The 11,809-nt window shown below is 33.9% G+C and overlaps 1 protein-coding gene across 1 annotated transcript; it reads right to left on the reverse strand.

Annotated features, from left to right (window-relative positions):
- Positions 1-612: 612 nt before the first annotated feature.
- On the reverse strand, positions 613-8,691 carry LOC105041422 (protein DETOXIFICATION 27). The gene is made up of 8 exons (XM_010918395.4): positions 8,270-8,691; positions 6,623-7,164; positions 5,649-5,735; positions 4,759-4,815; positions 2,018-2,256; positions 1,650-1,768; positions 1,067-1,153; positions 613-960 (listed from the first exon to the last, which is right to left on the reverse strand). Exons 1-8 carry the CDS (start codon positions 8,519-8,521, stop codon positions 913-915), a joined length of 1,431 nt encoding a protein of 476 aa, XP_010916697.1. The 5' UTR covers positions 8,522-8,691; the 3' UTR covers positions 613-912.
- Positions 8,692-11,809: the final 3,118 nt, after the last annotated feature.

The raw sequence follows: 11,809 nt of genomic DNA on the forward strand, positions 1-11,809 counted from the left end.
ATAAAAGATAATTAGGGGATGTTTGATTCAGAATCCGAACCGAAATAAGAATCGGAATGCATTGAAACTGAAATATCCAAATCTTCCGAAGTATTTAATTCATGATCAAAATTGAAATAAAAATTTGAAGCTTTAGAAGAGAATAAAAATTAAATTTTAGATAAATTAAAATATTTTTATTTTATTTCAGAATCAAAATCGAACGGATTGGGACCGAAACCATCCACTCCCATTTTGATTACGATTCCAAACTTCAATTTCCCCCAACCAAACAGCTCCTTAGTAAACATAGAGCTTTAGTATAAATGTTTATTTAGCGACACAGGCTACCCTGCCAAATGAAACAGCTAAAAGATAATTATTGATAACAATTATATTAAGCTTTCGGTGACCACTTATTCCTCCAAACAAAAAGTTTTTTAAAGGATCAAATGTTCGAGAAAAGAACGATAGAGCAAATTGGATCCTAATTTTAATGGATCAATCAGATTTCTTAATGATATAACAATATAACAAAATTCCTCTCTTTTTTTTTTTTTATTGAATTGGAAGGTAGCAATATAACAATATAACAAGTTCATCAAGCTTTTTTTTTTTTTTTTGGGTGGGGGAGGGGGGGGTGACAAAGTTCCTCAAGCATTTACTCTGCCCTTTCGCGAGCTGGCCATTGAGCTTCCCGAAAGCAACATGTGCCACCATAATCTGCCTTTCTTTTATCAAGTACCGTAATATAATCATGCATGAACCAAGCCCTCACCCAAAAAAAAAAAAGAAAAAAAAAAACAGCAAAGCAATGTTAATATTAACATGAGAGGAAAGAGAGCCGGTATTTATGCGTCCAATACTTTTGGTAAAAGAAACTTATCAACTTTTTCCGATCATTTCTGCTTCTGAATAACCAATCCTCCATGATCATGTGGGGACATCCCAATTCTCAACACGACTGATAGCTTTCATCGCCTGAAGACAGACCCAGAAAGAGTCATGATGAGATGCATTTGGAATTTAAAAAGAACTAAAATGAGAAGTCTGAGAAATGTATACACTATAGAGTGTTAGGTCTCACCTCCTTATCCCAATCACATCTGATGGTCATGAAGGCCAATATCAATGTCTGGACGGCAGTTCCACCAATCATTCCACCCCAAATACCCTACATTTGGGTTTTCAGTTACTAAGCATTTAGACAAAACTTTAAAGTGTTTTAAGATCATAAATAGGAATAATACATAGTAAAATGGTCTAGAAGCAAGTCAGCTTTTTTAAAAAATAATATACTTACATATGTAAAACCCTAAGCCAAAACACAATTTGATGTATGTGTATTGTTTCATGAAATATACAGTAGTTGTGAATGACTCGGATGGCAAGTACTAAGCTCAAACAAACTCAAAATAGTAAATGATTGGGAAAATATTATCGACAGTATAGGTTTCCATCGTCAAACAAGTTTACCTTTCTAACTTACTGTGGGGAAAAAAAATATCCTGAAAGTTCAATTACTCATGCGTGCAACTTAGAATGAGTTTTGGCTTACTGTTTTCTGTGTAAAATACATTAAAGTAATCCACTAACTCTAATTCTCATTGCGCAAAAAACATAAATGTATATGCATGGCTAACAGTATATATGAGGAAGAACAAGCATACCAGAACCCCAAAGTGGAAGAGCCATCCCATGAGAACCCCAACAGGAACACCTATTAGGTAGTAGGACCCAATATTAACATATGCCACCATTGCTTGCCACCCCGATCCAACAGCCACACCTACATGACATGCAACATGGTTAGAAAGCATGCACACCCCCCTTCTAATAATAGTAAAAAAGATCAAACATAGTGCTACTAGAGGATTTTATGAGTTCGCAAATAATGAAGTTTGCAAGGAGGCTCTCAGCCCTTTCCTCAAGCTATGTAAGTTTTCTTCAGTAGAGTGCATCGATCTAGTTTGAAAACATGAAAAGCAAATCAATTTACACTAAAGATTGTCAAGCTATCTAGAATAGAGGAGCTTACCAGAAAGAACCGGTTGAACACTATTAAGAAGAATGGTAAATGCCAACATAATGGACAGATGGTCTACAGCTTCAAGAACCACAGTGCTTGTGGTGAAGATGAAAGCGAATTTGTCGTGGAGGGCCATGATCAAAATGCAAAAGAAAAGGCCTATCACGAAGGAGGTCAACGCCGAGACAATGGTCGCAAACCTAGCCCCCTTCCCATTGCCTGCCCCAAGCTCATTTGCAACCCGCACTCTGATTGCATTAGAACAAGCATGAAATTAGCATGGTGATTGAAAAAAGAAAATAGCACTAAGATATCAATCAAACTTTTTATGTGATTTGGATCTTTAGGACATAGCTTGCAAGATAAGATTAAAACCTAAATATGCTTTCAGATTATGAAATGGCACAAGCTGCAATTTTCACGACCCAATTTACAAAATCATTATGAGAAGTCGTGTGCTGAGTAAGTGTAAAATTAACATAACATGCACAACCCTCTGTTGACATGGCTATCAAAAACCTTTATTTGGACGTACAATCTAGCAGTTAATCAATTACAGGTCCACTATTGATGCATGCCTGAATGATTCATATGTTTATTAACAAGACCGTAAGCAAACAAGGACAACTCAATAATGCATGAAAAACTTCTTTTCATTATTATTCTATATATATACACACACACAAACACACACCTCGAATCATCCAACTTTAGCATAGTACTAGTACCATAAGATTTTTCGCTGACAGTGTTATAAAATTAACAATTGAAAGGTAAAATAACTATTGCCCCTTTGCACGAATACTCTTGACAAAATTAAATAAAAATATTGCTTTTTTCGATGCAAATTAAAAGTCAAACTTTTCAGGGATATTGGCGTGAAAGGGTAAGTGTCAAAATGAAACTCAAAGCAGACACTCTTTTAGTGCTGTGAGCAAAAAATGTAAGATGAGGAGCATCCATACAAATACAGGATGACTTGAAGGGTATATGTACAAATACTGATAATCAAAAGGTAAATATGACATAATATATTTTGCATGGGTATATATGCAAAAGGCCCTTATTATTATTATAATTGATTGGAACTTTTGAATGATTCGTGAATGATTTGCAACATATATGAATAATTGAACTGCGAGTGAGATGACCCAATTATTTCAGAACTATTGTTGAATCATTTCTTCAAAATAAAATCCTTGTTTGTTTTCTCCATAATGTGAAAAGACTATCATTTTGGAGATGAGCCATATGGACTGAAAAGTCAAAACAAAGGCATAGCTCCTTGGCCTCGATAGATAGCAATTTTCCATAAAGAAATCAAGAACCAAAACATGCCCTAAAGATGAAATAAACTACTAAAACTTAGAAGATGGTAAATGTTGGTTGGGCCTAAATTAAGACCATTTTCTCATAGGAATCCCTCCTATACTCCAACTCCAAATGAAGCATGTTAAGAGCAACTATGTAATACTGATATTCTTAAACAACAACCTAATGTCTCTAATGGATAGCAAATGTCTCATCATTGGTCGGCAGCCAGCAATTACTTAACCTGTTTGTTTACCAAAAAAAATATTCCTTAATCTCAGTGGAAAGGGCAACATGTTAGCCATTGAGGCCATATGCACAGGTGTTACAAATTTAGCTAGTCTAGCAACATGATTTTCCTCTAGTACAATGAAAGAAATCATGCACCAAACCGTGGCAAACAAAAACAAATGTTGGGTTGGTCAAAGGTTGAGTAAATCTGCCAGTCCAAACATTATTTTCTCTAGAATCTTCTGGAAAGAAAGAGGAACAAAGAGATGCAAAATAGAATGCGATAGCTGAACTCCGTCCCATGTCATCGAGTTTTCATCACCTTTTTGCACTCTGTTAGTCCTGTGTCTATGTTTTTGGTTCCCTGGCCAACCAAGAGGGAATTGGCTCTTTCCAGCACCACAAAGCTAGAGGAGTGTTGTCCACTGGTGCATCATTATAGCTTGTCCTTATTATTGAATCTTTTGCAGACTACCAGACCATCACCATGGATTCAAAGTCGTTGAAAGGGGAACCTTTGGTCCCTACTCATTGCTTCCCTTTTTCTTGTCTTCTTGGTAGAAAGTTATATTTACTTCTATAAGCAGCAGAGTCCAGCACACAGGCCAGCAAAGACATACACCAAGCCAAAAAAAAATTAGGCTTATATGAACCCAACCCATATATGAACTACATATCTATGCTACTCCTGCATTGCGGTTGGAATTATAATCTGTGTCCACACTATTTCACAAGACAAACAAATACCCTGAGCCACTTCCATGAAGCTAAAATTTTCCTTTGAAAAATGGAAAATTATAAAAATGGCATAATTATTTATGTTTTCCTAAAATAAGGTTAATAACATTTTTTTATAGATTTTATTGTCAAAAAATAATCACTGTAATCTAAAAGATTATTTGGGAGTTTGGTTGCACAGGTAAGGTTCCATTCTAGATGCGAAGATATGAATTTCTAGGCATATGTATGTTCGACATTGTCTAAGTTCATTTGTTTAAATAGTCAAGTTTAAGCCTCTGGAATAAGGAAAATTCAATTACATTAAATAAAGCTTAATTTTCAATGAAAATATGTAAGAATATTAAAAATATTAATATGTCAAAAAATTTATTTTAGGGACTACTAAAGCACAAGATATATGAAATCGAAATTGCAATCCGTAGATAAACATAAAAGAAGAACGTGAGAGAGTATGTCTTTTTACATACCCAGTACCAGCAAAGAAGGCCAAAGGAATCATCAACTCCCATCCATTTATGCTCATGCTGTTCAGAGAAAACAACAGTAATCAAAATCTAATTAAACATTTGCCATCATATCACATTGATCATATTATCCGCATATATACATGTTAATGATTGAAGAAAATTAAAGACCATCAAGTACTGCATCCTATTTCACTACAACAACAATTGTACATAGCCCGCTTGATCTATCCTTGTCAAATAGGTTGATTGGCATCAAGTGGTTGTGAGGTATACTATATGAAACAAAAACTTATATGACAAAAGCTTTGCAAGTCTTTCCAATTATTTGAAAATATTAATATTTAGATTACTAAAACAGCACTTTCTCAACTGAAGTATAAATTCAGTTTTCTTTATAAAAGGTGTTTTAATTGGATAACTAGCAAAAAACTGTCAAATAACTGCCACTATTTATGTCACACAAATACTTATATGACAAAACAATAGATAATGAGCTTTTCCTTAAATCTTTGTCATGTTTGTGCATGTGTTCCAATGTGTGTATCAAAATGGGGCCTTGAGGAAGACAAATGACATTGATCCTTTCCCCCTTTTCTCTTGATTGGACATAAATATTGTTAAGTAATCCATAAAGGAGGACTATCTCACTCCATCACAAAATAATGCACGTCTTCTTCCTTGCAGAAATGAATTCACCAACTTCTGAATTTTCGTATCTGATAAAGAAATAGGGGCCCACAAGGTAAGTTTGTGTGTGCAAGGTCTCGAGCCACAAAAGAAAATATGATGCAAAAGCGGCCAAGACATCTGTCTCCAATAATGCACTTCGCTCCAAAAGCTACAAGAGCCAGATATATACGAAAGAAACAGCTGAGGATGAGGCTTCTTACCAAATGGAGAGCGCATCTACTGCTATCTCGGCATTCTTTAGATTTCCAGTAAGAAGAATCAATATTCTATAGTACCAGTTCTCCAAGCTGTTTCCATCAAAGAATAAAAAACGAATCAATCATAACATTGAGAGAGCCAATTACCTCAAAAAAACATTGATAGAGCCCAAAAGTGATGCCAGAACCCTATTCATGTGGTAAGTGGCAATAGATTCTTGGTTTTAGATTAATATTATGTTGCATGACATCAAAAAAGTTAGATACATGGTACAAAGTTCATAAGAATAATATTTCAGATGGACATATGGTACGTGGAAGCCAATGATACACGCTAGGCCAAGGAGCTTTCTAGTGACTCATCACATTAGTCTTCCACCACAAATTCCTGGAGCTACGACAAGAAGCAAATTTGAGGCCCTAGAATTGGGTACCAATGTAGGCCGAGAATAAGTTAAATATGGATGAAAAGTTTGTCTTTATCCAGATCAAGCACACGGTGATCAGGCTCCTTTTAGAATTGTGTAGCAAACCTGGTCTGACATAACTTATTGAGTTCATGTATGGACCAAAGCGTAATTTTATCTGGATATGGTGATCATTCACTACTGCTCAGGGTTGTGAGATATGTCATTGGTGAGATGAGTACCAATCAGCCGAGCTTCCTGGCCACTGGTTGATCAAGCACATGATGATCAATTGGTCATAACATAAATTGACAGAGTGGACCATGGCCTAACATGAGAAGTGCATGCTAATAATTATATCATTTCTTTGAAATAATTGGTATGTAGCTCTTATATATATATATATATATATATATATATATTGCTGATAATTAGTATAGCTTTTTTGCTTCTGACAACCAATATGAGTAAAATAAATTGAATCGAAGTCTTAAACCATGGACCATAATGTCATTGCCAAACAGCATAGTAACGTTCCAAAAAGGCAAAGTGTGAGCACAGAAGACTGACCATAGCATGACACCAGAAGCAGCAGAAAGCTTCAAGAACTCCCAGAGACCAGCAAATGCCTCCATGGAGAATCCATGCCAAGAGTGAGGGCAACCTCCACAGCTGACGTACAAGAATTGTAAGACGGCGGCGACCCACCAAGAGAAGTTAAGCGTCACGGCAGTGCCGATGAGGCCGAACTGAAGCTTCGACACAAAGAGCCAGCTGACGAAGATGTGGACGATCATTGCAATAGCAGACACATAAGCATTGATAGAATTCTTGAGCTGGCTTTGCAGGAACCTCTGGAGGGGGAAGAGGAACACAAAGGAGAAGTGGAGGGGGATGAACCAAATAGACACTTTCCCGGCGACCGCCGCCAATTCCGTCGGTTGGCCCATCAGAATTAGGATCGGCGTCGCGAAGAAGTACATCGGCAGGAGGAGGACAGCACACAGGAAGAGCACAATCCATGATCTTTGCATGTAGATACCCAGCATGTGGTACTTCTTAGCACCGAATGCTTGTCCACACAGCGTCTCTAGTGCACTGGCCATGCCCAGCTGCAAGTGTTTGATCATATTAATTCAAACATCTACTGATCAATGAGAAGATAAAAGTGATTGGAAGCACAACCATAAAGCTCGAAGAAATAGGACCAGTTGCTTCGAATCATTGGTGAATTTATAACAAACATGTCACTCACTGAAAGTATCAGCCAACCAAATTGCTACAAGATGAATTAAATTTGGATCTTTCCATCAGACATCAAACTGAATTAATGGAGATATCACATGAACATTATGACTTCGGTGCATTATACTAAATGTCAAGACGCTCCGAAAAAGCCAATGAATCGAGGAAGAACATAGGTTTGTTAACTTCTTAAAAGGTGCTATAGATAAATCAATTGATGCACCTAAAATAGCTAAGAATATTCAAACATCATAATCAAGCTAGACGCTCTGCCATTTGCTCGTTTTCGAAAAATTAGTCACCGTAGGTTCCTAAGTTTTATTTAGGATGGAAACTGTGTGGCCGCCACCAACCACTTCCAAGAATAAATGAAATTATACTTGAAGTCCCAACATTTACCGAGATTTAGCTCAAAAAAAAAAAAGACCACTGTCTCTTGACAAGAGAGATTTGGCTTAGACATTCAGTGTATATATAAGTCCCCTACAATGTCACATTGAATAAATAAGTCAAAATTGACCCGGATATTATTTTATTAGCCATTTGAGCGTATTAGGTCTCAATCATTAAGCTGTCAAAATGGAAGAATTGTACAGAGGAGCTTAATCCAATGGGCCCCTTCCTAATTTGCCTTAAAATCATTGAATTTTAGAGCAAGAAAACTCCAGAACGTTTTTTTAAAAAAAAAAGAAAGATGATTTTAAAAGTTAAAAATAGAAGAAAATAAATTCAAAAACATGGAAAGTAATAAATACTATGGAAGGGCATGGATGGTATATTAAAAAAAAAAAAAAAAAAATTGAGAGAACGCGTGAGTCCCATGAATTTCACCATATTCTTCCTAAAAAACTAAAAGCGAGAGAAAAAAAACTGGTTTCTACCAATAAATCAAGAAAAAGAAGAGTCTTGAAGATAGATGGGAAACAGGGATGGAGAGATTCTAAAGGAAGAAGAGAGGAATGAATGGGATACCATGAGGCCAAAGTTGAAGCCGACGACGACGGTGTTGGCAATGGAGATGGCAGCTAGCTCGAGGTCCCCGAGGTGGCCGGCGAAGGCTTGGGTGATGACGTTCATGCTATAACTCACCACCCTGCTAAAAATGGCCGGCGCAACAATTCTCCATAGCTTTTTCGACTCCTCCCATGTCCTCCTACCCAATCCCATCCCCCCATCCAACTCATCCTCTCCTAAAAAAGCAACCCTTAGTTCTCCTTTCTCCATGCCTCCTCTTCTCTTTATTTGCCCTTGAGCTCTCCCTCCTTTCCTCCCCCTGTTGTTCTTCTTTTCCTTCCCTGGCCTGTTGTAGTCCTATTTGGTGGCACAGAGAAAGACGGACACAAACAGAGAGAGAGAGAGGAAGAGAGAATGGAGGAGAGGGGGAGAGACAGCGAGCGAACGAGAGAAATAAGCATACGGCTATAGATAAGTAGAGGTGGGGAGGGAGTTCCGTGTCTGTCTTGGTGTGCGCTACCTGCAAGGGAGGTGGTCAAGTCTGACTGATGTGGGCGACACGCTGGCGCGCCGCTGGTTGACTGGGCTCCACGACCGCACATTAACCACGCAGCATCAATATTATGTTTTCTATGGCTGATCAACCACACAGCATCAAACCCTTATGATGCATGACTTATAGCTTGTACTTTACGACATCTTGCAACAGTACAATACCTATTGAAGCCACATTGGTAGCTGGTTCTTGTGATTTAAATATTTATGATGGGTGCCCCTACAAACGAATTTCATGAATTTTAATGACAGTGGGATTAATGCTATATTAATCGGTTTGTTAAGGCATTCAAATCTCTAAACATAATTTTTTAATATATATGTGGAGGGAGGGAGGGAGAGTTTATCACGGAAACAATGACATAACGTAATATCTATTAATTAATCAGTGCTTTCACTATATTTTGAAATGTTTCTCCGATAAAATTAGTCATGTCCAAGCAAACGCAGCATGACCTTTTAAATCATCAAGATAGACACAATCCGCTAAAATAAGCATCTTAAACTCATAAATGAGCTTAAAAATATATCTTTATACATGGTTCGGTGGCTTAGATTCCCTGCAGCAAAAAGATATCTATACTAACGGCCAAGACTATGGTAAAAAAATATCAAAAATCATTGGTTAAGTCAATAGTATGGGTTTGTAAAATATGACAACAGATAATATCGATAAAAAATATTATCACAGTTTTCGTGAGCATTACTATAAACAAGTCTCTGATAATGATCTTGAGTTATCTTATAGTGATGATTTGCAACCATCGATTTAAGCGATTATAACTATCGTTATAGATTTAATCTAAATTAAATATATTTTTTAAAAATAATATGATATTATAATCAAATATTGAATTCATGTTCGTAGTTACAAATTACTTAGGCACCATAATAACACCAAATTTTGATATAAAATTATAGTTTATCATACTTATTCATATTATAAAGTATATTTATTTCAAATATATTATGATATTTTAATTTTAAAATTAATTATTTTTACAAAAAAATTCAATCCTCTTATTTATGAATGAAAATAAAAATAAATTATTTTATTTTATTCCATATAATATTTTGCAAAACTTGTTATTTAATATATATTAAGAATATAAATAATTTTAATATATTTCTATAATCATAGATATTTTTCTAATATTCTTTAAAAATAGATAATTCATGATTCTTCTTCTTTATAATGTAATTAACAAATAATGGCATTGAATATATAATATTTTTTAAAACTTTATATTATATATTTTAAATAAGTAATATTTAAGTTTTTCATACGTTTTCAATTGAAATTAGGTTGGATTAAATCTAAATTCTTGGTTAAATATGTTTCCATGCAAATAGTTTAAACCATATTAATTTTAAAATTTGTTAAATATATGCATTATCTTTTTCTAAAAATTTAAATACATAATTAGTGATAAAATATTATCATTACAAAAAAAAACCAAATTTATTTGCAACAATGCTAATTTATCATAAAAATAAGTCATAAATAGTTAATAATAAAAATTATTATTATATAATGATGTATATACGATAAATTATTTTATCGATAAATAATCAATATTCTACAATAGTATTATAAATATTACCAATTAAGTTTCATTTAATCAGAAAATATTGTTCTTACAGGATATTATTATAATATTATAAATTTTAACAATATCTATAAAAAGCTATCATAATATTATAGATTTTCTATGATACTTTTTAGAACCATTGCTATAGAATATAATTTTTTATCACAATTATAGGATACCGTCGCTATATAACAACTTTTAGTAATGCTCTTGATGAAATGCTATAATATTATATATATCTTTTATAATATTTCTTAAAATCATTACTAGAAAGCAGTTATAGTAATACTTTCTTTTGAGTATTACTAAAATTCCATCGCTATAGATTAGTTTTATTGTAGTGATTGCATAAAATGGTTATGTATATCTTTCTTTATTTTATGCGATAATTGATAAAGAAATCTTTCAGCATTCCTTATATTTCACTATAATATTTCAGCACAAGGTTAGTCTATTTAAATAGCATCCACTACTTTTCTAATAAAAATATTAATAATACTTGCTATTTCTAGAAAATACTCAGGGTATTCATGAGCACACACAAAATATTTATTTATTTTTTGGATAACTAGTCACATACTAGCATCTAATTATACCTCTATATCATGCCAATTTTTTGTAGACATATTAATTTATAATGCCACAGATTATAAGAAAGATTAGCATTCCATAAGATTATTTGTCTTTATGCTAAAATAGTTAAGAAGGAACTAGAAGATACTTTAGGGCTCCTATTATGTGAATACAAAATTTTCTTTTGCCTACTAATCGTAGCGAAGCAAGTTAATAATTAACCATCTTCAAGTAAAAGTCCATTAGTTATATCAAGTTCCTTGCTACATGTGACAAATAAGCTACCTGTGTGCATGAAAAAGAAACCCCCTCAACATTATTCTTAAAGATGTATTATAATAAAATAATAATATATCGAAGATTTTTTTTGTATGAAATTATCCCTTTGGCATGTTGTTATCAAAAAGAAAAAGATAAAATTATAGATCCATATTGCAAATATTATCTTTTGGATCTTATTGTACTTATTATATGGTGATGCTATATATTAATAATTATTAATTACATGGTCATTATTATAGTCCAAAAATATTCTGGTTGATGACCATGCAATCAACAACCGTCGGTTCTTGATTTGCCTTTAGAGGTGAGAGTAGACTGAATAATATTTGTCCACATCTATTTTTATATCAAAACTTATCTAGATATAGATAGAAATTTGAGTATCTGACTATATCTATAATCATAATAAAAAAAAGAGAGAGAGATGAACATAGGAAGATAATTACTCAATCCATATTCGAATATCCATTTATATTTGTAATTATATTTAACTTTATAAAGCACTGATAAATTTTTAAGAAAAATAAATGATCACATTAACATACTATTAACTTAA

The sequence above is a fragment of the Elaeis guineensis genome, chromosome 3 (assembly GCF_000442705.2).
Source record: "Elaeis guineensis isolate ETL-2024a chromosome 3, EG11, whole genome shotgun sequence".
NCBI lineage: Eukaryota > Viridiplantae > Streptophyta > Magnoliopsida > Arecales > Arecaceae > Elaeis > Elaeis guineensis.

Coding starts and splice junctions, on each gene's coding strand:
- LOC105041422 (XM_010918395.4), bottom strand. CDS start 8,521: ATGGAGAAAGGAGAACTAAGGGTTGCTTTTTTAGGAGAGGATGAGTTG. Junction 5,736..6,622: donor GCTTCTGGTGTCATGCTATG/GTCAGTCTTCTG, acceptor TGATGGAAACAG/CTTGGAGAACTGGTACTATA. Junction 4,816..5,648: donor GTAGATGCGCTCTCCATTTG/GTAAGAAGCCTC, acceptor TTCTCTGAACAG/CATGAGCATAAATGGATGGG.